Consider the following 25,868-nt stretch of genomic DNA (forward strand, 5'->3'; position numbering starts at 1 on the left):
TCGTGTACGGCGGCATGACGTACCTCCGCGTCGGCATTGCTGCCGACGCGGCGACTACGCTCGCGCGCGCGTGCGCCATTGCGATCCGCTACGCTGCGATCCGGAAGCAGTTCGCGGACGAGGACAAGCCCAAGGACGGCGAGACGGCTGTGCTCAACTACAGCCTTGTGCAGCAGCGTCTCCTCCCCCTCATCGCGACTTCTTATGCGCTCTATTTCGCGTGCCAGGAACTCAAGGACCTGTACGCCAACTACGACAAGCTCCTCTCCGCGGGCAAGACGCAGCAGGCCGAGGCCCTCCTCGCCGAGCTGCACGTGCAGTCCTGTGCGCTCAAGAGCCACGGCACCACCATCTCCGTCGAGGGCATCGAGACGTGCCGTCGCGCATGTGGCGGACACGGCTACGCGCAGTACTCGGGCATCGGACACTTGTACGCCGACATGCTGCCCAGTGTCACGTACGAGGGCGACAACTACATGCTCACGAAGCAAGTCTCCCGCAGTATCCTCAAGGCGGCCAAGCTCGGCGTGCCCCTCTTCCAGGAGGCGAAGAACGCCAAGGGCGGTATCTCCAATGACGACCTCGTTGCCGCGTTTGCGCGCCGTGTCGCCTTCCTCACGACCCAGCAGCAGCAACTCGCCAAGGACGGGTGGAGCAAGAACGCCCTCCTCGTCCCCGGCTGGCGCCTCTCAACCGCTTACGCGCAGTACGTCATCGTCTCTGCGTTTGCGCGTGCGCTTCCCAAACTCGCTGCCCAGCTGCCCGCCCCTACGGCCCAGGCGCTCGGCGACCTCTTCCGCCTCCACGCCCTGGTCACGCTGGACGCCTCCGCGTCCGAATTCGCCGACGCCGGCGCGCTCCCCGCGCAGCTCGGCTCGGGCATCCAGCGCCAAAAGGCCATCGCCGACGCGCTCGCCAGGGTGCGCCCCAACGCCGTCAACCTCGTCGACGGGTGGGCGTTCAGTGATCTCGTCCTCAACTCGAGTCTCGGACGCGAGGACGGCCGCGTGTACGAGGACATCTTCCGCCGCGCGGCGACGAATCCCGTCAACGAGCTTGTCTTCGACCCCAGGCCCGAGAGCAAGGTCATCGTCAAGAGGCGCGAGGGAGCGGCCAAGCTCTAAGCGGCCGCGAGCGCGAGCGCGAGCGAGCGGCTGAGGCGAACGAGCGGCTGAGCTCGTGCATCTGGGCGAGAAGAAAACGTAGACCCGTAGTTAAGGTAGTTAGGACAAGATACCCATAAGCAGAAGACAATGCAGAAGTGAATCCAAATTGTAGCGCAGCACGGTTCTGAGCGTGTTCGGGCAGAAGGGTACAGCGGCACGATCGGGGATCGACAAACCAGAGGAAGTCGGAAATGGGTGCGATTAGGTTCCGGAGTCGGCGATCTGCGTTGGGGCAAGAACGCGATGTCAAAACAAAAGGCCCAGATGCTGGGGTGGCTGCGCGCTGTGTGCTGCGGGCACTGCAATGCAGAGTCACCTTGCGGCTATGCATGAAGATCGTATTCAAACGAAAGCTAGACAACGCGCTTCCCGCCTGAATTGACGTGCACGCGACGACGTACGCGACGACGACTTCTGAACCCCTCCGGTTACATCTCGATCCCGACGAAATCTCCTAACCGTAGCCTCATTTCGACGCCACGTCGTTCAGAAGCCCAATCTTCAATAACAACAACAACTCTCCTGCTTCCTTTCCAACTCCACCACATTCCTTTTACGAAATGGCCGCCCAGCTCGCCCGCGCCGGCCTCTTCGCCATCATCTCCTACCTCGCCCAGTCGGCCTTCCACCGCGGCAAGACCCTCGGCGCCGTCCGTCTCGCCCTCGGGACTGAGACCAACTTCCACCCCTCCGCGAACGAGGTCAAGATCATTCCCGACACGATCAACTGCGAGGACCTGCATGTTCACCAGGGCCTCATCTTTGCTGCGTGCCAGGAGAAGGACGGGACGCGCAAGGGATGGTTCCCCGCCCTCCACAACTTCAAGGACCCCAGCCAGGCCATCTACGGTAACCTGAGGATCATCGACCCCGAGGTGAGTCACGCCTGCAAGTGCCAGCGAGCAGCGGCGCTCCCAGTGATGGACAGAGCTGCCGGCATAAGAGACGTGAGCTGACTGCAGACCGACACTGCCATCCCGCTCAAGATTGAGGGTTTCGGCAACCGCGCCTTCACGACGCACGGCATCGATGTCGTCGCCGACCCCCACAACAAGGCTGCCGTATTCATCCACGCCGTGAACCACGCACCGAACACCGACCCGGAGGGTCCCGCTGCTGCCTCCCGCGTCGAGATCTTCCACTACGTCCTCGGCTCTGGCTCTGCTCAGTGGGTGCGCACCGTCGCCGTTCCGGTGATTACGACTCCGAACGACATCTTCTCCGTCTCCCCCTCCGAGTTCTTCGTCACCAACGACCACCACTACCGTGACGGCCCGATGCGTCTTGTGGAGGACCTGGGCACGCGCCAGGTCGCTGCCTGGTCGAGCATTGCGCACTGCGACGCGGACCTCGACTACACCGACGACGTCGGCGTCAACTACAAGCTCGCGCTCGAGCACAAGCTGCACAACAACAATGGCCTCGGGCACGGTCCCGACGGCACGGTGATCATCAACGACGCGGCCGGCGGTGCGATGTACTTTGCCAAGATCGGGGAGGACGACCAGCTCCAGCTCCTGCCTGGCGAGATCCAGCTGCCGAGCACCATCGACAACCCCTTCTGGTTCGCCGACCCTTATCCCGAGGTCAGCCACGATGCGTCGGGAGCCGTCAACGCCGGTCTGCAGCACGCGATCACGATGGCCAAGACGCTACAGGAGGACGGCGACATTGCGTCCGTCGTGTACCTCTCCAAGGGCACGCCTGGCGCGCCGGCAAAGGAGTGGAACACGACGCGCCTCTTCGCCGACGACGGGAGCAAGCTCAACTCGGCCTCGGCCGCTGTCCTCGTCGCGATCGACCCGAAGACGAACGGAGGCAAGAAGCAGGCCAAGCTGTACGCGTCTGGCTTTGCGAGCAAGGGAGTCCTCAGCACTGTTGTCGACCTTTAGATGCGCCAAGATCCCCGTGCCTAGCACACGCATCGGAGATGCCCGTCGCGACATGCCTCGGACAAGTCTCTCGTCATGGGGTCGGCCACTCGGCTTGTGTGAATGCCGGGTGTTCCCAACTTCTCCACCCTCAGTCTTAGCTCTTGAGTATATATCCCAGCCCCCAACCTATGTAATACATTGCGATAGTATCTGCCCACTTTGACCGGCCTACACTCATCCCTTCTCTCGAACGTCTGCACAGCACGCAACATGCCATCAGGCGACCAGAGCCAGGATGTCTTCCGCATCGCCGCCTTTTCGGGCTTCACGGGCGACAACTGGCGCGCACTGAAGCAGCAGGCGAGCCAGGCGCCAGTGCTGTTTGGCGACTACCTCGCCGAGATGGTTAGTGTCTCCTCCCTTGCGACCCAACTGACCACCAGGGCCTGGTCCGGAACCACCTCCAGCGCACCCGCGACCCGTCGCTGGGGTACGAACAGCCGTTCCTGCAGCACGTGCGTCTGGCGGCAGACGAGATCAAGACGTACCGTCCCAAGATCCTCACAAATGCGGGCGCGCTGAACCCGCGCGGGTGTGCCGAGGCCGTGTCCCGCCTCTTCGCCGAACTGGGCATCGAGGGAATGAAAATAGCCTATGTGGAGGGGGACGACCTGATGTCGCGCCTCGACTCTCTCGCCGAGGCCGGGGAGGACTTCCACCATCTCGAAGACACGGAGCGCAAGTTGAGGGATTGGGGCTTGAAGCCCGCCAGCGCGAATGCCTACGTCGGCGCGCGGGGGATCTACGAGGCCCTCAAAGCCGGCGCGGACATGGTCATCTCTGGCCGGTGCACGGATGCGTCTCCGCTCATTGCCGCTGCGGCGTGGCACCATGGTTGGCGCTGGGACGAGTACGGCCCCCTTGCTGGCGCGCTGCTGGCAGGGCACTGCCTCGAGTGTGGCGGGTATGTGACTGGCGGCAACAGCTCCGGCTTCCTCAACATTGGCCCGTACCACGACTTGACGATGGGCATAGCCGAGATTGCGCGCGACGGCACGTTCCTCGTGACCAAGCAGCCGGGCACGAACGGCGTCGTCAACGCGAATACAGTGAGGAGCCAGATCCTGTACGAGATCCAGGGCAACATATACCTGAACCCGGACGTGACGGCGGACATCCGCGACATTGTCGTGACGGATCTCGGAAACGACCGCGTGAGGGTCACGGGGGTGAAGGGCCTTCCGCCGCCCGATACGACCAAGGCGGCCATCTGCGCCGTGGCGGGGTATCAAGCCGAGGCGATGATCTTCGCAACGGGTCTGGACGTGGAGGCCAAGTTTGCCGCGCATCGCGAGCAGATCCGGCGATACTTTGGGAAGGAGCTCGCCAAGTTCAGCGTGTTCGATATGACGCAGTATGGCGTCGCGGCGACAAATCCAGAGACAGAAGCCCAGGGCACGGCCATGATGCGTATCCTTGCGCAGAGCCGGGAGCTCGACGCGTTCGGGCCGACGCAGAGTCTCTGGCCCTTCGTGAATCCGGAGGGGCTAGGGCATTACCCCGGCTTCCAGTGGCAGCTTGACTTGAGGACCGCCGTGCCCACCCCCTTCATGGAGTATTGGCCCGGAAGGGTACGACAGTGCCACCTCCCCCTCGAAGTGCGCTTTGTCGGGAGCGAGGAGAAGATCACGGCCAGCCCGCCCGACCACACCGCCCCGCGCGTCATCAGTGAGGACTACGACAGCACTGAGCCCTGTGCCTCCCTCGAGCAAGGCGCGACCGTCGAGGGCCCGCTGGGGTGGATCGTCCACGCCCGCAGCGGCGATAAGGGCGGAAACGCCAACGTGGGTCTCTTCGTGCGCCACGAGGACGAGTATCCCTGGCTCAAAGCGCTGCTCTCGAAGCAAGGGCTGATCAAGCTCCTCGGAAAGGAGTATGACGGGTACCGTGTTGAGAGAGTTGAGTTCCCCGGCATGCTGGCTGTGCATTTTGTCATTCACGACTATCTCGGCAAGGGCGTCAGCTCCACGGTGCGCATGGACAGCCTCGCCAAGGGCGTGGCTGAGTTTATTCGCGCGAGGTACGTCGACTTGCCCGCCAGGTTTGTGGAGAGGGGCAAGATCTAGAGTAAACTTCTTAGTTGGTTAGAAGTTAGCATCAGAAGAACGAGAAGAAATGCAGGTATGCAGAAGTCATGAGACTCGGTATGAGACTCGCTTCGGCCTGGGACTGCTGATGAGGGAGTTCAACTGGCTGACGGACTTGTGATCGGAGTTGAGACGCCGACAGCCAGTCTCTCACGACTGACGCAGACACAGGAGGAGCAGTCGTGGGAATGCTGAGACGTGGTCCGTGAAACACCGCAGTTCGTCCAGGGCCCCTTTTCAGTTGCTGCGTAACTCCTTTTCTCTTTATCACTCTTCTGTCCATCAACCCTCGACGGTGCTGACATCCACGATGCTTGTGGCTAGGGTGGCTTGTTGGCAGGCTGATGGGGCCAGTGACAGGCCCGTTCGCTGATGCGGATGGGCAGGCTGGCCTCGCTGCCGTCGCCTGCTGCCTGATGTTCTCGGCGTCGCTGGAGAGCTCGTCGACGAGCATCAGCAGGTCACAACTTCGTCAAAGGACTGTCGACATGCCCGGGTCAGTGCTGGAGTGGATGTCGATGGATTGCTGCTCGGGCCCATCAAACCCACCATCCAGCGCCAATCTCGGCATATCGGCAGCTGCTGTGTGGGGGTGGCTTGCTGGTTGCCCGAGCTCGCTTACACCTCGAGCCTCCTTGCGGTCCGCCTTTTCATACGTGAGTCACCCTTCCCATTCGTCTACTCCCACCATGCGAGTCACTCCGTGGCCGTGCGGTGCAGTCGCGAAGGATGAACAAACCCCGTTGGATCGCAAAGACATGACGTCCAAAAATAATATTTAAGTCTTCTTTCTCCTGATCTATTCCCCCTCTCCATTCTCGAATGTTGTCCATGTGAGAACCGGAGCTGACGCGAACCTGGAACGGTATACCTCTGTGTTGGTTTGATGGCATGATGGCACTTCCTATTACTTTTAGCAGTGAGGATCTCTTCCCGTAAGTTGACTGTCGTCCTCCATTGGAGGGCTCTACAAGTGGACTGGCCAGAGCGAAAGCGCCCCAAGGGTGTCTGTCAAAGCCTGCTTCACGCGATAGACTAGTCGCGGTATGCAGATCATAGGGATGAGATAGTACTAGAGCGCGCCGACTCACACGATCACCTTCAGAGTTGTCAGTAAGATGCAACCGGGATTCGGCGTGCACCCCGCCGAGAGCTCTGCACACTCTACCGTTCCTCTTCAGCGCTCTTTGATCCGATAAGACCGCTGAATGCCAGTCAGAGATTGCAGAGTAGCACATGGCAGTGCCTGTCCGGTGAGAGTCCGGAAATAGAAACCTCGCCCCTCCTGTCCCCAAGTGCCCACATAAGACGTTCCTCAACTTTTGCAAGTGGGGAGCGGGACACAAAATTCTGCAGTTCACCATCCCAGTGACAGGGGTGTGTGAGCATGTGACTGGTCCCGTTCCTCGCATCAGGTTGCACTGGGAAGTCGTGCGTAGGCGATCCACGGCGTTTTCGGCCCGACAAAGCAAGCACATGGCGATAACGTCAGGCTGACGCCCAATCGCGGAGATTGCCGACGCCTCTCGACTCTTTGCGGGTCTGCTGTTACACGGGTGGATATAACCACCCAGCTCGCCATGATTGCAACACTCAATGCATTCCTCTCCACCACAAACTACGAATTCCGATGCCGCAGCGCATACGTCGGAGACACTCACGCGACGAGACATGACTGCGCCGTCTCCACAGTCTCCGATACACAAAGGAGACACAGAGGTGACAGCGACATTCGACAGGGTCGACACAGTCGGGACGACAACCTCGTTCGCGACCGCGCATAGTCAAGATTCAACCGACACGCGCAAGCATGGGTCGACTGAGAAGCTTTCCCCGGCTCCTCCTGCTCCTCAAGAAGATGAGAGTGCAAGGGAGCCAGAACCGGATGCCGCATACCACTCCGAAGAGCCCGTGATCCGCGATGAGAAGGCCCGACAGGACGGAGGACAGGCCGAGGCGCAGCTCGCACGTACCGTGACTGGCGGCAGCGGGCGGCCGTACTCTGCCTTCCCCAAGAGGACCAAGTGGCTCATTGCCGGCCTTGGGGGCGTCGCGGCCGTCTTCAGCCCTATCAGTGTAAGTGCGAGCGAGGCAAGCACTCGTCTTCCCGACTCTGCGCACCGTCTACGAGGGCGCTAACGTGCAGAGCAACATCTTCGTCCCCGCGATCCCGGCGCTCGCATCCGCCTTCCACAGATCCGAGCAGGACATCTCACTGGCCGTGACGACGTATCTCGTGTTTCAGGCCGTGACGCCGAGTTTCTTCGGCAGCGCGAGTGACACGTTCGGCCGCCGGCCGATCTTCCTCCTCGTTATGGCGATTTACATTGGTGCCAACATTGGATTGGCCCTGTGTCCCACGAGCGAGTACTGGTTGCTACTCTTCCTGAGAGCGGTGCAGGCGACTGGCGGTAGCGGCGTGGTCTCCATCGGTGCTGGCGCGATCAGCGATGTGGCCCTGCCAAGGGAGAAGGGCAAGTACATGGCTGTTTTTCAGGTATGTCGACGGAGAGGGTAATTGCTGACAGGAAGTCGTCGGCCATGCTCGGCCCCTCCTTTGGTCCCCTCCTCGGCGGTATCCTCGCCCAGACACTAGGCTGGCGTTCCATCTTCTGGTTCCTGACCATCGCGACATGCTGCGTCATGCTCCCCTTTCTCTTCCTGTACCCCGAGACGCTGCGCTCGTTGGTGGGCGACGGCAGTCTGCCACCGCCAACTATCTGCTCCTCGCCCATCGCCATCTGGCAAGAGCACCAACGGAAGAAGAAGGCCAGGGCGGAGATAGACGCGGGCGAAGGGGCCGAGGTCGAGGAGGAAGTAGAGCAGGAGCTAGCGACACGTGCCCCGAGGAAGAAGTACAACCCCCTCACTGCATTCCAGTGCCTGCTTGTACCAGAGGTGCTGCTCGTGTTCGTCTTTGTGTCATTGCCGTATCTCGAGTTCTACGTGAGTGCTTTTCGCCCGCTCAATTCCTGTCGGCATCGCTGACGCGACACAGTGTGTCCTCGTCGTCTTCTCGACAGCTTTGAAGGATAACTACGGCCTGTCCGAGCTGCACATTGGACTGTGCTACCTGCCCGGCGGGGCGGGCACGATCGCCTCAGCGCTCGTGAACGGCCAGCTGCTCGACCGCGTCTACCGGCGAGAAGAAGCCCGTGTCGGCGGCGACTTCCGGAAATGCCCCACGACCTTCAGGCTCGAACGCACGCGCCTCTGGTGCATGTACCCGTTCGCGCTCCTGTTCATTGTGGCCTGCATCGGCCTGGGTTGGTGTCTGCAGGCGAAAGCGCACCTGGCCGCGGTCCTGGTCATGCAGTTCTTCGTCGGTTTCGGCACCGGCACGACCTCCATGGCGACAATCTACGGCCAAGACGTCCTGCCCGGTAAAGGAGGCGCAGTGAGCGCCAGTCTGAACCTTGTGAGGTGCGCTTTTGGAGCAGTCGGATCAGCCGTTATCCAGATCGTGTACGGACGCCTTGGGGCCGGCTGGACATTTGTGCTCTTCTCGGGCATTTGTCTCGCGGGCTTTCCCCTCGCTTTCATTGCTGAGAAGTATGCCGGGGGATGGAGGGAGAAGAGGGCTGAGAAGCGAGCAGCGGGCACGCTGTGGAAGTGGATGCCCCGATAGTCCTTGGTGTCTCTTGCATGTAGTATCTCTCGATAATATCAGGTGAGCCCTCCAAGCCCTCTGAGCCGGGGGGATTGTCGGCACTGCGCCTCTTCGACTATGACTTCTCAGTTTGCCATACGCTAACCACACTGACTCCCCATACTAAGCAGCGCCGCAGCACAGCATCAGAAAGGTGTACCAAGTAAACAAAGTTAACATTTCTCAACAAGGAAGCGGAGTACTGATACAGTCAGAGCCAGTACAGATGTTATACAGTGTCATCTGCCCAGCACGTCGTGTGCGTCGAGCCAGGCGGAGACGCTACCAGGCAGTGGTAACTTAGGCGTCGAAGCCCTTGGCCTTGCAGTAGTCAACCGAGTCCTGCTTGGCCTTGTTGATCTGGTCGTCGGAGAACTTGTCCTTGAAGGGGCCGGTGCGGAGCTGGCACTCAGCGCACTTGATGACGGACTCGACGTGCTGGGCGTCAGCGAGACTTCATCACCCACCGGCAATACTGGGCGGCCGATCGACTTTCCTCACGCCCTCGCTCACGCTTCACTCAAACTGGACACTTACACCGCACATGGTCCTGAGGCAGTCGTCCGAGGGCTTCTCGGCGTTGCAGTGCAGGTTGGTAGCGTCGTGGTAGACGTCGCGGATGACGCCGCAGCCGTCACGGCACTTGGGGTCGATGAAGGAGAGCGACTCGAGCTTCTGCTCGTCGACCTGGCGAGACTCGAGCGCCAGCGCGGCAGTGGCAGCGAAGAGGAGAGCGGCGGTGAACTTCATGGCTGATTGGGGTCCGGTCTAGGGTCTGTCTAGCTGGATTGGGCTTGAGGAGCTCTGAACACGGAGGGAAAGGTGGCTTTTATACCCTGCTGACATGGTTTCTTGTGAGATGCCGTAGGCGTGAGGATGTGCGTCAGTGTTCTCGTGTTCTCGTTGAGAGAAGTTCGGCGGCTTGACTCGTCTCGCCATCGGTCTCCTTGGGAATGAGCTGCGCCGGGCGCCAGACGATGTCGGGTCTTGGGTCGTTGCATTCCAGGCATGTCCAGCCAGCAGCTTCCGCCTCTCGTCACTTCCTTCCATCGGGGTCAGAATGCTTGTGCGTCAGTGACGAGGTGATTCCCAAAAACATCAGCACAGAGGCGTTGCGAAGTGCTCGATCGTGTTCTTGGCTATCGGGTCCGCCTTCGATGGCTAGACAGACCTTCGATGGGTTCTCGGGTCACTGGACAGCAAGATGAACACGATGGGCGTCATACCGACAGCCACCTTCTCAGCCCAATGCCGCCAGTATCCTCTCGATACATATGCACGCATGCATGCTTACGAAAGAGGATGATTCCGGGGTGCATAATGCAGTAAGTGAGGGAACACGCTGCATGCACGGGGTGGTTCTCGAGACCGCACGTGTCACTAGTGGGCGACATGCTCGTCCCGCTGAACCTACGATGGTTGGCTGGCAGGAGCATGTTGGATTGTGGCTAGTCATGACGCACGGCATGACGTCTCAATCGCCCGTCGTTAGGGGGAAGTGACTACGTTTCGTGCACTCAACTTCAGCCAGCTCGGTCTCAACTACTGCGCTCTACTGCTTGATGAGTGTCTCGGAGACAATCACTTATGCTTGTCCTCGTGCAGTGTCGTACTGCCTCCGAAGAGTGGTAGGGGCGAAATCGACTGCGCTTATGTCGTCCTGGCGACGAGGTGGTGGCAGCAAGTGCCAAGTCAGAATGAGCACAGCATAATCCACGCCAAACTCAAGAGGCCATCATCATTCATTTGCGCCCCCCTCGCGGGGGCCTATTTTCTGCGTTCCAAAATCAGAGCAGAGCAGCCCAAGGTGCCGGTCTTCTCCCGGTCCAGTGACATGGTGTCTGGAATTCCGAACGAAAGCGATGATACCACCGCTTCACCGCCTCGCCATCACAACCTTTGCCAACCTGCTTGCAATTGATGGGCATGGTGGTTGTCTTCTAGGCCGGGCTCATTGCCGAGACACTGTTCGAAGCTGCTGCGGACAATGCGGGCGGGTAGTCCCCAGCGACGCCAGTCACCGTTAGTCAGCCGATGATGCGAGAGACCATAGACACACAGAGTAGTTCTCATTACCTCCTGACCCACTATCCTGGACTGCTGCCACTACAATAGCTGACGCTGTAGCGAAGAGAACATCTGGCACTAGGGTTTCCTCGTCATCGTCTAAGGCCGCCGGCGCAGCAGCAAGTGCCTGATGGCGATCTCCGTGCGGCTGGTCAAATGCAGGCACCCGCCTTCCGAATCTCGGCGCATTCGCGACGCGCTCGTGATCATCACGAGCGACCTTCAGGCTGCGTATTACACTCCGTTAATGTCTAAGCAATGGAGCAGATGTAGGCCATCTCGATATCGCACTGTTGCTCACTACAATGCTTATCACCGTTGCTGAATAGGTGCGGTTGGCTCACTGAGTGACGGCGCCGCACCGGTTCCTGTGCACGTTTCACCTCAAACTCTGTGGTCGCCATCACCAATCCGACGAAAGCCTCACACCAACAAGCAACCAGGAGAGGTGAGTAGCGATACATTGGGTGTCATGCATGGCATCGACCCGGTTACTCTATGATAATAACGACTTTGCAGCTGAGGAGAGTCGCCAGCAGATGCTTCAGAGGTCGCGCCTGCCAGTGCACTCGTGGCGCGCTTAGAGCTTGGTAGGGTAGCCGAGCTGCTGGCACTGGCGGCGGGCCTCGTCCTTGGACTGGTCGATGTCGTCCTCAGAGACGACGTTCTCGTCACCCGAGTTGCGCATCTGGCACTCGGCACACTCGAGCTGGGAGTCGACGTACTGAGTGTAAGCTTCGTTCCGTTGCCTGTCACGCAGCTCTTCTCCGCTCATTATCGACGCAGGCGCCCTGGCGGCAGCTCCCGACTCGCACTCACCTTGCACATGGTCTTGTTGCAATCGTCGGTGACCTCCTTGTTGCAGTTCTTGGCCTCCCACTCGGTGTAGAGGCCGTTGTTGACGCGGCAGATCTCCTTGCAGGGACCAGGGACGAACTCGGCGTAGTCGACGGTGTCGCGGCGCATGATCATGTGGCCGAGCATGGTGCTGGGCTGGGGGAGAGGGTTGGCGGCAACGAGGCCGGTGAGGAGGACGGCGGCGGCGGCGAACTTCATGGTGTCTGCTTTTGGGAGGTTGGGGATTCTAGGGATCCACAGCCCGCACTTCTTATACCCAGTCGTCGAGTAGCATGGACTGAGGAGTGCGCATGGGGACACTCGAGTGCTTGCTTCATGCTTAAAGCTGAGACCCTAGCGGGCTCCGTATGCTCCGTGTTTGCTATCACCTCCTCGGCGCGTCTACGCCGAGCCCATGTCAGCATCCTCCCGAAGTTGTTTCGGAACACGAAACTTAGGAAACCTTGTTGCGGCCAACCTGCATGGTTCATGGCTTAGCCCGACTTGGCACCAGTCTCCAGCTGCGGGCAGCTAATCCATGCAGTGACGTCGGGGGCGTCTGGAGATGTCTGGGGATGAATTGTGCAGCTGTATCTGCCCATGCACACATGTCAAGCGGCTGACAAGACTAAGGGCAGCGGGTGAGGGTTTACGAGGAGGGGAACTACCCGCCGTAGGTAATCTTTCAGGGTGATGCAGCCCGGAACGTCGGAATCACGGGGCTGCGCACGGCCCATTCCCTACGCTGGCTGAGCTCAGACGCGGCGAACGTGCAGACGGAGCGCGTGCACGAGGATGGGTGCCGGGGCGATTTCGGCATGCCAGAGCATGAGATGGCCCGCGGGAAGGTGAGGATGGGAGCTGTCATAGCTGCGGCAATTGATCTCTGGAATAGCCAAGTTATCTCGTTGCTTAAACAAAGTGCAAGGTGTTAAGTTCGAAGCAGTGCACGTTTGGGCCCACGCGCTCGCCAGGTAGAGTTGCGTCGTGCAGGACGCTTGAGCTATCAATGTTGAGCTGGGTTGGGCAGCGGTTGGATGAGTATAAGTGCCCATGTTGCTATTCTGGCACCCCGACCGTTGTTATCACAGAGCTTGTATCACTGAGCTTGACGATGGGGACCATGCGGCCATTCGACAACCTGCAGAAGGCTATGCAGTAACAGCATGACCCATCAGAGTAAGCGGCAGCGTAGGCTCGCGCGTCCCGTAACTCCCGGCGCGGCAGACGACCGGTGTGACATGATCGGTTGCTGCCTCCGGCTGATGCCCGCTGGGTTAGGCGGGTGTAGTCAACCCTGCGGCGAACATGCATGATCGGCCAGCTGCAACTGGCAAGACCATTTCAGGCGGGTACTTGGCACGTGCATTGGGATGAGGATTGGGGGAGGTTGTGTGAGCACAACAGGCTGGGATGACAGATGACCAGCTGGCGGCAGGGATCCAGGGATCAGGGATGGCGTCGGGAGGTAAGTTTGACAGTTCGATAGTGTTGTTCATGGGCCGGCTGCTTGTGCCCTTCCAGTCTTGCCTGACCCGTCACACGGATGGTGAGCAATACAGCGCCGGCCGCCGGAATGCACTGGACTTTGCTCGGACGACAAGGTCTTGGCGCCCCCCAAGGTCCTCAATGTCTGAATTGTTCGACTCCCCATCGTCCCTAGCTCTCATAATCGCTGGCTAAGAGGAGTACAGGCGCTGTGAGCCCTTGGGAGTCAGAGTGGTATGAGTAGGCATTGTAGTGGTAGTACAGTACAGTTGATGATGATACGGTAATGATTGCTTATTACACGCCAGACATGGTCGCCTGAACGAAGAAGCCGACGAGTGCTGCGGCTTGTATGAAGTTCGGCTTAGCGGGCAGTGGCAGAGCGATGCAAGAAGCCATGGCTCGTATACGCCGGTCACAGTCGACGAAGGGCAGCCGCGCGACAGCGAATCGGGTGACACCTGCAGATTCAGGCTGGACGCTGGCCCCGGCACTTGCCTTCGAAAGAGACCTGGGCCCCGACTTGGTCTTCTCTCTGCCTGCCTCCTGGAGATATCTCTTCCCGACCCGGCTTCTAGCTAAAATGCTCACAAACGCTCTCTCCTTCTCTTCATCGCTCAGATTTGACCTCCGCACACGCTCAAACTTGCGATTGAGTCCCCACTTGCCCGTATCTTTGGCCGTGAGGATAGCAGTGAGATCATACAGCGGCTCCTGGGCCAACTTTACGAAGCGACTGGCGCCCACCTCAGCGAGGAGTTTCGGGAAGTAATACTCGCTCGCTCGTCCGCTTGTACCCCGCTTGTATTGGGGCGTGCGGCGAATGATCTCGCGGTAGAGCTCGTGCTCGTTGATGAATGGCGTTGGGCGAATGGCGAGCAGAGCGACGAGCGCTCTCTCCTTCTCGGCGGGCGAGAGGGACGATTGTTCGATTAGACGCCGCCGGCTCGGGACCGCCGTACCTGTCGTCTCCCATCCGGGAATAGACTCGAGGTCGAACAATGGCTCCTCGACAAGCTCGAGGAAGCGCTCGCGGCCGATGTGGTTCAGCAGATCCACGTGCGATTGCAGCGGCTGCTGTGCCCCCGTTCGGTGGGTTTTGGAGGGGCGCAACGGACGGCCTCGCACAGATTGCGGAGGCTGCGGTAGTCCGGCGCCGTCGAGGAGCTTCTTGCCGATGACGGAGTAGGAGAGCAGCGCAACATATGCTCTCTCCTCATCGCTCATAGACAGGCCAAGCCTTTGGACTTGCGCAACGAGAGCGGCAAAGGGACGGTCATAGATCCCAGGAATGGTATGCACGTCGAATGCAGGCCGCTTGTACGTATCCAAGAACCGTTCGGGACCGCCGATGTACGCCAGAATCGCTTCCTCCCACGCCTCCTCGGAGAGCGGTGGTATGGATCCGAACTCCAAGACATGTTGCCCCAAGGCTGTCGACTTCAGCACCTGTGCAACAGCGTTCTGCTGCTCCTCAACCGGAATAGGGGAGGCGCGGATAGCCACGATTTGGCGGTCAGGATGTTGTCTTTGCAGATCTGGCACGTTGTCCAGATCGTACTCCTCCTCGGCTAGCTCCTTAAAGAGATCAATGCCGAGCCAGTTCACGGCACTCAGAAGTGTACCATACTCTCTCTGCTTGTCGTAAACAGGCGGGAGAAGAGCTTGTCCAAATCGTGTTCGAGCCAGGAAGGCAATCTTCGCGAGCTCCTTTTCCGGGGAGGGAAGAGAGTCGATTGCCTTTAGACGGGCGGACGATTTGCCTGCCGGAAGCAGAGATGAGGCTTTAAATCTCACTCCGGGTCCGAGGCGCTGAAAACGTTCAAGACCAATGTCGTCCAGGAGCTTCAATCGGGTGGTTACAACGGAGGGGTCGCGGGTGTCGAGTCTAGCTAATCGTTGAAGGTAGCGCTTTGTCAACCTCGACCTCATGTTGCCAGAACGCTCGGATGACGGACCAGAGTCGGCGTCGGTCTAATGGTTGAGGAGCTCTGACGCAATAGATCGCGCGACAGCAAGAAGTGCCTGAGGTAAAAGTGAGCTGCGCACTCCTGTTTCGCAGGTATCCGGTGATGGATATCGAGAAATAGTGGCAACAGAAGAGAGGGGAGTTGATGGATAGAGTCGTGAGTCCATGACGCATGGCTCATGTCGAAATCTCTCGCAGTTTTGCTCCCGCACCTCGGCTGCTCGGTCAATTTCGACCGAGATATGGGCCTGGCACAACCGTTGTGCGATATTCGTACATACATGCATGTCTATGTGCTCTACGCTGCCTGAGATGCTAAAGATGATAGTTGTGTAGGTGTTACATTAGGCGGGGTGCGCCTGGGCGATGGAAGGTTCTGGGCTGGGTGATGAACTGGACGACGCCCGGGGTGAGCTCTCTCTAGTGACTCGTGGGCGCCAAATTGCCGTCGTTACCGGGTTAGAAAGAGGTTGGAGGTCGTTCGGGTCGCCTTTCTCCTTCGCGATGCGCTTAGCTTCGGCGAGGTACTTCTTGCCGTGTGACGAGCGGCGGAGCACACTGGCAAACCAGCGATCGCGCTCCTCCCCTTCGAGGTCAGAATGGTACACAGCCGTCCAGAACGAGGGCCACTCTGCAGGGTCCAAGGTCGGGAACGCCTTCACGACATCGATAAGTGGTTCCTTCGAGAGCTCGAGGAAGCGCGCTGGGCCGAGATAGTTCAGCCGACGCTGGAAGCCGTACGGCCCCTTCGTGACGGAGGCGCGGCCGGACTGAATTCGCCGGATCTTGCGCTTAGTCTCGAGATCATCACCGGCGAGAAGCTCCGCCCACGCCGAGCGACAAAGAACGGCAACGAAGGCCCGAACCTTCTCGTCCACCGGGAGCTTCGACTCCTGGACCAGCCGCAAGCGCGCCTTCGTTGTCTTCACCGTGTCGAAACCCTTGATGCTGGTCAAGTCGTACAGCTCCTCATGCACAAGCTCCAGGAAACGGTCCTGCCCTATCCGGTCGACACACGTCTGAATTTCGGGCGGTACGCTGGCGCTTGATGGGTCACGGTAGAGGCCATGCAGAGGGCGGTAGCTCTGAATGACCTTGTTGTGCTCGTAGGAGAAGAGATCGGGGAGCGGCAGCCCTGCTTCAAGGATGAGACGCTTGCCGAGCTGCGTCGTGCAGAGCAAACTGACGAGGGCGCGCTCCTCGTCCGCGGGGCTGAGGTCCGCCAACTGGATGCGCGACAGCATGTGCCTGAACTTGGTCGTGCAACCCTTGATCGAGTTCAGATCGAAGAGAGGCGGCCGGCCGACAAGCTCCAGAAACCGCTTCTTGCCGACATAATCGAGAAGCGCTTGCTTGTAGTCCGGCGGATCGGGAGGGAATGCTCGGGTCTGGAGGACGAACTCGCCAAAGTCCGTTCCCTTCAGCCAGGTCACAACGGCCAGATACTTGTCCTCGAGAGACAGATTGCTTTCGCGGATAACGTCGAAGCGCGCTGCCGGCAGGACCGTCCGCTTCATGTCTAGAAGCTCAGGGAGCCGGTTCCAGTCGAAGCTCGCCGTGGGCGCCATGTCGAGGAAACGCTGCAGGCCAAGCCATTGCAGAATGAGCTGAAACTGCCGCCGGCTCGTGTTCTCGGACGGAAGGAGGTAGCGTCCTAGTGACCGGCGAGAGATGAGCCATGCTTTGGCGACATCCTGGTCCTCCTTGGGCAGCGTCGCAATTTGTCGCATAGACCGGTGCAAGTCGCCTTGCAGCGGGAGTTGCTTCAGCTTAAGGTGCTTGCCGCGAAACTGGAGCTCAAAGGCGAGTTTACGGAACTTTTCTTCTCCGATATCGTTCAAAACAACCCGTTGCGCGGCTAGCGTTCGCAGGGAGGTCGCGAGCCATGCTGCTGTGGGACGCATGGCGGCAACGGAAAGCGAGGAAGGAAGTCGCTGGGCCAGGGAAAACCGTCAAAAGAAGTAGAGCTGCGGCCCTAGGCTTCCCGAAGGCTTGCGAGTGCCGTGAGAGGTATGAGCTTGTAGTTGAGCGGTGTGCGCAAGGTGTGATGACGGCGAAAGCGAAGTGATCGAGTGGTTTGTTATCGTCGAGCACACCGCGTGCAGAAAATTTGGTTCCGTTCGAAGTGATGAGCTCGGCCAATTCCGAGAACATGACGCAACCCGTGTCACAGCGTAACAGCACGTCCACCTCTCGATCGCTGCATTATCATCACTCGCAACACCCCAGCCACCGAGATGGGACTTTGGCAATCGACGCCAGCAGAGCCGAGAGCAGTATCAAAGAAGCTTCACGAGTTCAAATGTGACCAGTCGAAGGATAAGTCCTCACATACGCTGGACGTCGATCTCTCCAACGCTCATGGCTGGGTCTGGTATCGCTACCGCCCAACGTGGATCGAAGCGAAACCGTTCTCAGGCAGACCACTCGATTTCCCGATTCACCTTGTGCTCGTACAACAGGGCTCCGAGCATCTTGCTTTGTATCCCGTGAGCTCTGACAGTGCTACCTGTCACCTGACCGCATCGAAAGGCAAATGGGCTGTGGATATTCGCAGGTCCACGGCGGGCGAGGGTCGGGGCGCCGTGGTTGAGTGCCGCTCGCCGCGTGCCCTAGACCTGAAGAACCTCGTCCGGGAAGCTATCAATCGTGCCCAAAGCTGGGCAGGCGCTAAAGGTGACCCGGCACCTCTGGCGGCGCACAACCCACTGAACCGGCTCGGCTTCTGCACCTGGTCCGCATTGGGTGAGACGAACCACGTCTCACGGGCTATGTTCTCCTCCCTTCTGACTGAGCTCTCGGCCGCGAAGATTCCAGTGCAAGCTTTCGTCATAGACGACGGATGGCAGGACCAACAGCACCGGCAACTTTGGTCTTTCGAGTCGAATGAGTCCTTTGGCGATCTCGGCGAGGCGGTGTCTCTTGTCAAGAAGACATTCGAAGGTCCAGAGGTGGGAGGATGCGATGTTGGAGTCTGGCTAGCTCTTAACGGAGGATACTGGAACGGCGTTCACCCCGACTCACCGCTCGTTGAGAAGTACGGCTGCAAGCCTTTCAAATATTCGAACCCCTACGACAGCGGGGAGTATTGGGTCCCGACAAAGCCTGAGTTCTGGAGCGACTGGTTCGCATGGCTTAAGAGCCAGGGCGTCTCCTTTCTTAAGGTCGATAACCAAGCCTCTCTCACTTTCCTGCACGGTATCCAAGGTGCTGAGGTAGCCACACAGGTGTACACCTTGATGCTTGCGGCCGCCGACGCAACGTTTGGCCCGGGGAGAGTAGTGCACAGTATGGCCCACTCCTCATCTTTCTTCAATGGCCGGGCCGGTTTCAGTAAGCAGTCCTTCGTGTGGCGCAACAGCGACGACTTCGGCATGATCCACGAGCTGCGCAACGCACACCAGATTTTCGTCTTCTCCAACCTCTCAAACGCACTCGTGTCGAACCACCTCTCCACTGTGCCCGATGCGGACATGTTCATGACAGCCGCGCAGTATCCCCAATCTCACGCTGTACTTCGCGCCATGTTCCCTGGCCCTGTGCTGCTGAGCGATAAGCCGGCGGAGCATGACACGAAGCTTCTCGGACGCCTCATCGCCTACGACGCTAAGGGCGAAGTTCATGTGGTCAAGTGCGAAAGCGCAGCTGAGCTGCTGCCAAGAAGGTTGATGGATACGTCCATACTGGATGACGAGGATGGGACGGCGACCTGGGCAGCGGTCAAGTGCGGGAACGGCGCACTCCTCGCTGCCTTCAACTGTAGGGATGTCGGCCGTCAAGTCAAAGACAAGCTGAAGCATGAAGACGTAGAGGACGCGATGGCCCTTGCCGGGCTAGCAGGCGATGTCGTCGTGCTCCGTTATGACTTGGATGAAGGAGCGCTCACTGCCGGCACTCTCTTCAAGAGCTCGGACGCTGCCAACGACGGCGAGGAGGGGGCAAGGAGGCCTCTTCAAGACGTGCATCTCCATGAGATGGGCGTCGCGCTCTGGCGAGTTGTGCCCGCAGGAAGGAAACAGACATGGGGCCTCGTCGGGCAGTTTGCGGGTCTGAATTGCACCAGGAAGGGCAGGTACCTCTACTCTGGTACAGCGACTGCGCAGGGCGACAAACCACTGCCGCGACTCGACGGCGGCAAGAGCGAGATCGGGATCCGGATGTTCGAGGTCATACCAAACGACATCGCTTAGGGTTCTCCGTCGCTGCAAGTCTTTGAGACGTTCGCTTCACCTCTCTAGACAATCCGGACACCGCACCGATCCGAAAAGACAAATCAACCGTTCGCCCCTGAAAGCGCATTAGCCTTAGCGCATTAGCGGAAGCAAATGAATATTCGAACGGGAGCAAATTTCCGAAACTTCCTCGCGTCCCGACGTCTCGACACGCACTCTTTTCGACCATCCGATCCGTTCTCTCGCTCCCGTTCTCGCGGACGAAGAGGAATGGGTAGAAGGAAAAGCAAAAGATACATCCAGGGGGAATCGAACCCCCACCGCATCGATGGCAACGATGCATGATACCATTTCACCATAGATGTTAGGACGTATTAGACCACTTCACCAACGCTGAGCGCTCGTGGCGGTCTTCCTTGGAAGAGAGGGCGTGACGACGCTTATGTGCTGCCAACAGCAAGATCGATCGCGTGTTTGTCGCCTTCGACGGTGCTCTGACAAGCTGTTGTGCAAGGTTACAGCGCTTCTGAGAGGGCCTCTCGGTTCCTGGAAAGACTGATGGCAGGCATCGGCTCCAGTGCGGAGATCTTGTACTGAATTGATCATCCCCGGCCTTGCGCGAGCTCTCGAAACGACATGCTGCCTCTTACACGTTACGTTGCGGTTCCTCCCGTCAGCCCACCCGTTCGACGTCAAGATCGTCCTGATGTTGAACGGAGGCGGTCGCCAGCTCGCCTTCATAGCTTGCCTGCCACGGTGGAACCAAACAACACGAATCCCGAAACAAGCTTTCGGCGCCCACCGGCTCGGGCCGTAATCTCGGCGGATTCTCGGCGCGAAGCCGTGTTCCGGTTAATGCGCCGAGAGCGCTCCGTCGCCGCTTCCCCCCGCCGCTGACGGCGTTCATAAAGACCTCCCCTCCTCTTCTCGACCTCCGTATCACCCACTACCCACGAAGACAGCATGCCCGAGCCCCTCGTCAAGCACATCTACACTGCGGACCCGTCCGCGCACGCGTTTGCGGGCAAGATCTACGTCTACCCCTCACACGACCGGGAGACGGACATTCAGTTCAACGACAACGGAGACCAGTACGACATGGTCGACTACCATGTCCTCTCCATGGATGAGGTTGGCGGAGAGGTCACCGACCACGGCGTCGCGCTCTCTGCCGAGCAGGTGCCCTGGGTCGACAAGCAGATGTGGGCGCCGGACTGCGCCGAGAAGAACGGAAAGTACTACTTCTACTTTCCTGCGAGGGCCAAGGACGGTGAGTGTCGGAAGTGCCGTTGAGGTGTAGAGGTCCGCGAACCGTGAGCTGACTCTCCAGGCAAGTTCAAGATGGGCGTTGCCGTCTCCGACAAGCCCGAAGGGCCCTTCACTCCCCAGCCGGAAGCTATGAAGGGCTCGTTCTCGATCGACCCCGCGGCGTTCGTCGACGACGATGGTGAGGCGTACCTCTACTTTGGCGGACTGTGGGGCGGACAGTTGCAGTGCTACAACTCGGACGGCACTGAGTGGGACGGCTCGAAGCAGGGGCCACAGGAGCCGACGGAAGGCGACGCTCTCGGTCCCCGTGTCGCCAGGCTGACGGACGACATGCTCGAGTTCGCCGAGCCCGTGCGCGAGATCAGCATCACTTACCAGGGCAAGCCAGTACCGGCCTCTGACCACGAGAAGCGTTTCTTCGAGGCGGCGTGGATGCACAAGCGTAACGGGAAATACTACTTCTCCTACTCGACTGGCGACACGCACCTGATCGCTTATGCGACGGGAGACTCGCCATACGGTCCCTTCGAGTACCAGGGCACCGTGCTCACGCCTCCGATCGGATGGACGAACCATCACTCCATGGTCCACTTCAAGGGCAAGGACTACCTGTTCTACCACGACTGCTCGCTCAGCAAGGGCGTCGACCACCTGCGCTCGGTCAAGGCCAAGGAGATGAAGTTTGACGGAGACAAGATCGTTACCATGGACCCGTAAGTTGTAGTATATTCAGAAGTAGTTTGCATGCAGCCATAGTATCAAAGCAGGATTAGACCGCGTAGGGAGGAGGAAGGTCGTCCGCGCCGTGAGGCGTCGGAGGCCTGTGCATGACGGCAGCTGTCGGCGTAAGGGCGTAGCCCTTAAAGGCAAGATATTCCCTGGTGAGGCCATCGAGGTCCACGTGCAGTTGCTTCACCTCCTCAGGCGTCTCGGACGCATTGATGACCTTGGCGGCCCGGAAAGCGTAGTCGTCGCACATCCACCCGTTTCGGAACATGTGCTCGCGTTTCTCGGGGAAGCGCACGTTCTCCTCGCTGAGCCATCCACCCCAGCACGACCAGCCAAGCTGGGGAATACCATAGTCCTCGCACAAGGACAGGAAGTAGAGGTATTGACCGAAGTTGTGGATGCCGTTGTCGAGGCGTCGGAAGGCTTCTTCGCACTGACAGCGCAGTATCCGAAGGCGTTCTCTGAAATGGATTTGGGCGTTCTTCTCGTGGAGTATTTTGGCCTTGCTAGCCTGCTGGGTCCCAGGCATTACTTCCAAACCGCTAAGCACCATGCGAGTAGCGATGAGGGCATCCTCAAGCGCCTTACGATCAGATAACAAGGTGTTGAAAGCGCTGATAAGGTCGTTGCGAGTACAGACAGCCTCTCGGAAGGCGAAGTCGAACTCGAGGTATTGGAATGAGACGTAAACGCACTGCTTGTGCATATCCGAGCAGCCTGGAAGAAAGGACATCCAGCTCTTGCACCCCGTGAAGACACACTCCGCAACTAGGACCTCGGGCCGACCGTCTGGCTCTGTCGTGTACAGGGGCGTCGTCTCGGAGTGTGAGGGAACTTCTTTCTCACAGAATCTGGTGCCAGCGGGGGCAGGAAAGGGGAACTGCTCCGCAGCCAACTCAGTGCAGAACATGATGCCGGATGGGAGAATGTTATAGTGTTGGCGGTAGTTGTTAAGAGAAGCAAGGTGCTGGGCGGAACAAGGGGTCTAAGAGGTGAGCAGTGGAACGAGACTCTTGTCGCCTGTGTTGGCTCTGCTGTTCTTAGACGGTCAGAGCTAGCCCGGCGAGCTAGAAGATGGCGAGATACTCCCCGCTGGTCGTGTGGCGCACCCGGCTCGTGGTAGCTCCCCCTGGTGTCCAAAATGGCCTAGGCCATTTGTGCCAGAAAGCAAGTCGAAAGCAGATCTCCCTGATTTCATATGGTCCCGGTCCTGGTCCACCGTGGGCGATGACACACATCCAAGCGCACTTCAGATGCTCGTGTCATGGCAGCCTCAGATGCTCGGCGATCCTTGATCGGTGTGCTGCATGGATTACGGCCCTCTCGAAGACGGCTGGCTGACGTCACCGATAAGATACCCGCATACCACGTGTTACGTCAGCGTCCCGCACAACATAAACAAACGTCGCGTTATTATCCGAAAGAGACTCTGCAATCCAACCTCATTGCAATCAACAGCCATGGGTTACATCGACTACAGCCGACCAAACTATAGGTATTGCTCCTGGGGGGAAGATGAAGAGTTCGACTACGACTTCGACTATGAGGACAGGTTCGTTGTGGACCATAATACCGGACGTCGCCTGCGCCGCTGGCACGAAACGCTCTACCTCAAGCTGTCGACGAGTGTGAGGTACGACAAGATCGGTGTCAGCTTCTCCATGGATCAAGGCAAGCGAGACTCATACATGTGCTTCGCGCCGGAAGAGTCAATCGACACTGCCATCGCGTACCTTGCGAAAGAGGAGCGGGAGGAGGATATCTGCATCGAGGAACCTGTGTACTTCGAACGCGTACCCGACGGCGAGGACGGTAGCAGTGACGATTCGTTTTGGCAGCACATTGACCGAAAGCCATGGCTCGGCGCGATCATGGAGGGATTCTCGCAACGTCTGATCAAGGTGCAGTACAGGTGAGTGAACGCATCGACTGCCCTGACATAAGGACAACCACGACAAAACGCGTACTCCAGGACCTCTCCATAGACCGGGAGGAGCCGCCGCTCAAGGATGAGATCGATGACATGTGGCCACCGACAGGAGAAGAAATCGACGAGACATGCGATGCGTACTGCTTCGAACTTCTGCCCATTGCGGGCAGCGATCCGCTTGGCCTCCAGATGCTCAGCTGTCGGCTGCGTTGGGGCCCCGATTGGCACGAACAAGACTACACGAAGATGACGGATGAGTATATCGCCGTCAAGCTGAATCGGTCGCTTGCAGACGTCATCAGGCTCATGGCTGGCCTCCTCGACATCAGATTGGACTCTACAGTCCACATCTTGCAGATCCGGGACAGCTACGGGAAAGAACTTCGGACATACAACCGGCTCGAGGACTGGTTCCGACTCGGCTGGACGAAGGCGCACCTCGTTGCGCATATCAGGTGAGCCGAGGGGTCTACGATGCTAACGAATAGAACGGCCATCGAGCAGTGAGGGCATGGCCGGAGGCGGGAGCGGCAGCGGGTTATAGGAAGGCTGGCGCGATTTAGCTGCTAATACTGCAACCCTCGAGGAGCCCTCAAATAGCAGCAACAAGTTGGCGCATCAGCTCTTTCCCCCCACTCCGTCACCATCACCATGCCTTACTACGATTACAGCCAGCCCAACTACAATTGGGCAAGACGAGTAAACGGTTGCGACATCGATGACGACCTCGACGATGAGTACGACTTCTCGGACAAGCGGCTCTGGAGCGAGACGTTTTACATGGAGCTCACTGTCGAGCGTGACACGGTGCGAGCAGCGTTCTTGAAGTACGAAGAGGCGGAGATAATTCGAGGAAGGTACGACCTGCAGCTCACCTTGGAGCGCGTTGCGCAACACCTAGCCGAGAGGATCGACACTGGCCACCGGCCACTTTCCATGCAGAGCCCGACATATTCAAAGCGCGACACTGAAGGAAGGCACTGGCAGTTGCTCCGCTTTGGCGCAACACTGGGCGAGATTATGGAGGGCTACACCCGCCGCCTCATCAAAGTCGAGTGCCGGTGAGTTCGCTTACTGTATTTGGCTAACGGCAGGACTACAACGACAAAGCGCGTGATCGAAGCCCTCGACCTTGTACAGGTAGAAGCAGAGTGGGAGGATGAGCCAGACGATATGGAGCCGTACTCGGCCCAATATATTTCAGAAGAGTGTGACATCTACCGCTTAGAATTTGAGCGGGACGATAACCTCCTCCGGCATGACAAGTTTCTAGTGCGGGTGCGCTTGCGTTCGGTCTCGCACTGTGCTCCTGAGGATATCGAGCCAGACCCCGATGAGTACATGGCCTTCCGGCCCGATCGCCTTGTGCACGATATGCTCAGCGCGGTGTGCTGCCTCGACCGTATCCCATATCATCGGCAGGAACACGCAGTGCTACTCCGTGATGGTAGCGGAAGTCGTATTCGCACGTACAACCGTCTGGACGCCTGGTGGAACGATGATTGGACAGAAGCCTACATCGACGCGTATATTCGGTGAGCGAAGTGGGCGGACAGAGTGTTGATGGTAGGCGCGAAGAATACCAGTAATTGTCTTTGTCTGACGACGAGTTCACCGGTCCACGGACATGATTACGGGCTGTCAGCAATTCCGAAGTATAGAAAGAACGTTAGGACAAGTCCATGCATCTTCGTCTTCATCCATTATCGGGCGAACAGCTCGGCAGTCACACAAAACTCGCGCCCGTTAGCTCACGCATCGCGGCCCATAACGCAGCACGCTTTCCCAAAATTGTCATGCGTCCAGCAATCCCAATGGTCATCGCGATTCTGGCAATGGAGGGCGGAACGAGATGGCTGAAATTGGCCGATCTCGGCCTTCAGCTCTTCAACGGCTAGTTGACTCAGCTCCCGTCATCCCAACACTGATGATCTCATAAGTTGACATTCTCATGACCATCTCCCGCATCGACTCCTATTTATTGACCTCAACATCTACAGCCCGAGATGACAACCACGACCTCCCCTCCTCGCCGCTCGTCTCGCGCCCGCTCGAGCGTTTCTCGGTACACGCCGGCGACAGCTCCGAGTGCTGCCCTTGTCGGAAAGGTCACTCGGCCGCGCAAGACTGTGAAGGCTGCAGCGAAGCCCAAGACTACCAAGACGACCAAAGCTCCCAAAGCGAAAGCAACCCCCACCGTGGAGGGTGTGCTGCTGTTCCGGCTCTCGCCCTCTTGCGAGACGTTCGACATCACGTGGTCTGAAGCGGCTTATGGGCAGGGTTTGAGCTTGCGCGGCGGCGAGAGTCTGGATGAGGTCGTGCGCATGTTCTGCCGACTCACGGAGACAAAGCCGGTCGGCAAGATCAAGTTCTTGGACATTGACGGTGAGGTCTTGGACGCCGACACCGAGTTGGGCGACGCGATGGGCGATGAGGAGGGGTGGGTCAAGGCTGTATTCAAGTGAGTGTTATCAGCAGCTACCGGATGACGTGAGTAAGCTGACCGGCAGGGCTACATGAGGGTCATCTAGTTAGTCAGAAGCGCGATGGAAAGTTATCAATGAATTTGCG

The 25,868-nt window shown here is 58.9% G+C and overlaps 12 protein-coding genes and 1 non-coding gene across 13 annotated transcripts; 7 read left to right on the forward strand and 6 right to left on the reverse strand.

Moving 5' to 3' along the window:
• Positions 1-14: 14 nt before the first annotated feature.
• Positions 15-1,124, forward strand: A1Q1_00549 (acyl-CoA oxidase; the record flags this gene model as incomplete). The annotated part of the gene is made up of 1 exon (XM_014325864.1): positions 15-1,124. The coding sequence occupies one exon, from the start codon at positions 15-17 to the stop codon at positions 1,122-1,124; it is 1,110 nt and encodes a 369-aa protein (XP_014181339.1).
• A 602-nt stretch (positions 1,125-1,726) lies between these two features.
• A1Q1_00550 (serum paraoxonase/arylesterase family protein) lies at positions 1,727-3,058 on the forward strand (the record flags this gene model as incomplete). Its single annotated transcript, XM_014325865.1, has 2 exons — positions 1,727-2,041; positions 2,129-3,058. 2 exons carry the CDS (start codon positions 1,727-1,729, stop codon positions 3,056-3,058), a joined length of 1,245 nt encoding a protein of 414 aa, XP_014181340.1.
• Positions 3,059-3,310: 252 nt separating this feature from the next.
• A1Q1_00551 (uncharacterized protein) lies at positions 3,311-5,166 on the forward strand (the record flags this gene model as incomplete). The annotated part of the gene is made up of 2 exons (XM_014325866.1): positions 3,311-3,445; positions 3,508-5,166. 2 exons carry the CDS (start codon positions 3,311-3,313, stop codon positions 5,164-5,166), a joined length of 1,794 nt encoding a protein of 597 aa, XP_014181341.1.
• A 1,692-nt stretch (positions 5,167-6,858) lies between these two features.
• A1Q1_00552 (uncharacterized protein) lies at positions 6,859-8,815 on the forward strand (the record flags this gene model as incomplete). The annotated part of the gene is made up of 4 exons (XM_014325867.1): positions 6,859-7,263; positions 7,334-7,665; positions 7,716-8,133; positions 8,186-8,815. 4 exons carry the CDS (start codon positions 6,859-6,861, stop codon positions 8,813-8,815), a joined length of 1,785 nt encoding a protein of 594 aa, XP_014181342.1.
• Positions 8,816-9,136: 321 nt separating this feature from the next.
• A1Q1_00553 (uncharacterized protein) lies at positions 9,137-9,586 on the reverse strand (the record flags this gene model as incomplete). The annotated part of the gene is made up of 2 exons (XM_014325868.1): positions 9,137-9,274; positions 9,374-9,586. 2 exons carry the CDS (start codon positions 9,584-9,586, stop codon positions 9,137-9,139), a joined length of 351 nt encoding a protein of 116 aa, XP_014181343.1.
• Positions 9,587-11,483: 1,897 nt separating this feature from the next.
• Positions 11,484-11,959, reverse strand: A1Q1_00554 (uncharacterized protein; the record flags this gene model as incomplete). The annotated part of the gene is made up of 2 exons (XM_014325869.1): positions 11,484-11,627; positions 11,723-11,959. The coding sequence occupies 2 exons, from the start codon at positions 11,957-11,959 to the stop codon at positions 11,484-11,486; spliced, it is 381 nt and encodes a 126-aa protein (XP_014181344.1).
• A 1,566-nt stretch (positions 11,960-13,525) lies between these two features.
• A1Q1_00555 (uncharacterized protein) lies at positions 13,526-15,364 on the reverse strand (the record flags this gene model as incomplete). The annotated part of the gene is made up of 2 exons (XM_014325870.1): positions 13,526-15,202; positions 15,278-15,364. 2 exons carry the CDS (start codon positions 15,362-15,364, stop codon positions 13,526-13,528), a joined length of 1,764 nt encoding a protein of 587 aa, XP_014181345.1.
• Positions 15,365-15,541: 177 nt separating this feature from the next.
• A1Q1_00556 (uncharacterized protein) lies at positions 15,542-17,101 on the reverse strand (the record flags this gene model as incomplete). The annotated part of the gene is made up of 1 exon (XM_014325871.1): positions 15,542-17,101. One exon carries the CDS (start codon positions 17,099-17,101, stop codon positions 15,542-15,544), a length of 1,560 nt encoding a protein of 519 aa, XP_014181346.1.
• Positions 17,102-17,434: 333 nt separating this feature from the next.
• On the forward strand, positions 17,435-19,387 carry A1Q1_00557 (uncharacterized protein; the record flags this gene model as incomplete). Its single annotated transcript, XM_014325872.1, has 1 exon — positions 17,435-19,387. One exon carries the CDS (start codon positions 17,435-17,437, stop codon positions 19,385-19,387), a length of 1,953 nt encoding a protein of 650 aa, XP_014181347.1.
• A 276-nt stretch (positions 19,388-19,663) lies between these two features.
• A1Q1_t144 lies at positions 19,664-19,734 on the reverse strand. Its single transcript has one exon. It is a non-coding gene; the product is annotated as a tRNA-Gly (tRNA).
• Positions 19,735-20,332: 598 nt separating this feature from the next.
• A1Q1_00558 (xylosidase, putative) lies at positions 20,333-21,355 on the forward strand (the record flags this gene model as incomplete). Its single annotated transcript, XM_014325873.1, has 2 exons — positions 20,333-20,639; positions 20,700-21,355. 2 exons carry the CDS (start codon positions 20,333-20,335, stop codon positions 21,353-21,355), a joined length of 963 nt encoding a protein of 320 aa, XP_014181348.1.
• Positions 21,356-21,407: 52 nt separating this feature from the next.
• Positions 21,408-22,277, reverse strand: A1Q1_00559 (uncharacterized protein; the record flags this gene model as incomplete). Its single annotated transcript, XM_014325874.1, has 1 exon — positions 21,408-22,277. The coding sequence occupies one exon, from the start codon at positions 22,275-22,277 to the stop codon at positions 21,408-21,410; it is 870 nt and encodes a 289-aa protein (XP_014181349.1).
• A 550-nt stretch (positions 22,278-22,827) lies between these two features.
• Positions 22,828-25,817, forward strand: A1Q1_00560 (uncharacterized protein; the record flags this gene model as incomplete). The annotated part of the gene is made up of 7 exons (XM_014325875.1): positions 22,828-23,268; positions 23,340-23,752; positions 23,969-24,154; positions 24,240-24,358; positions 24,421-24,683; positions 25,298-25,758; positions 25,808-25,817. 7 exons carry the CDS (start codon positions 22,828-22,830, stop codon positions 25,815-25,817), a joined length of 1,893 nt encoding a protein of 630 aa, XP_014181350.1.
• Between the last annotated feature and the right edge of the window lie 51 nt (positions 25,818-25,868).

The sequence above is a fragment of the Trichosporon asahii genome (assembly GCF_000293215.1).
Source record: "Trichosporon asahii var. asahii CBS 2479 unplaced genomic scaffold scaffold00025, whole genome shotgun sequence".
NCBI classification, from domain to species: domain Eukaryota; kingdom Fungi; phylum Basidiomycota; class Tremellomycetes; order Trichosporonales; family Trichosporonaceae; genus Trichosporon; species Trichosporon asahii.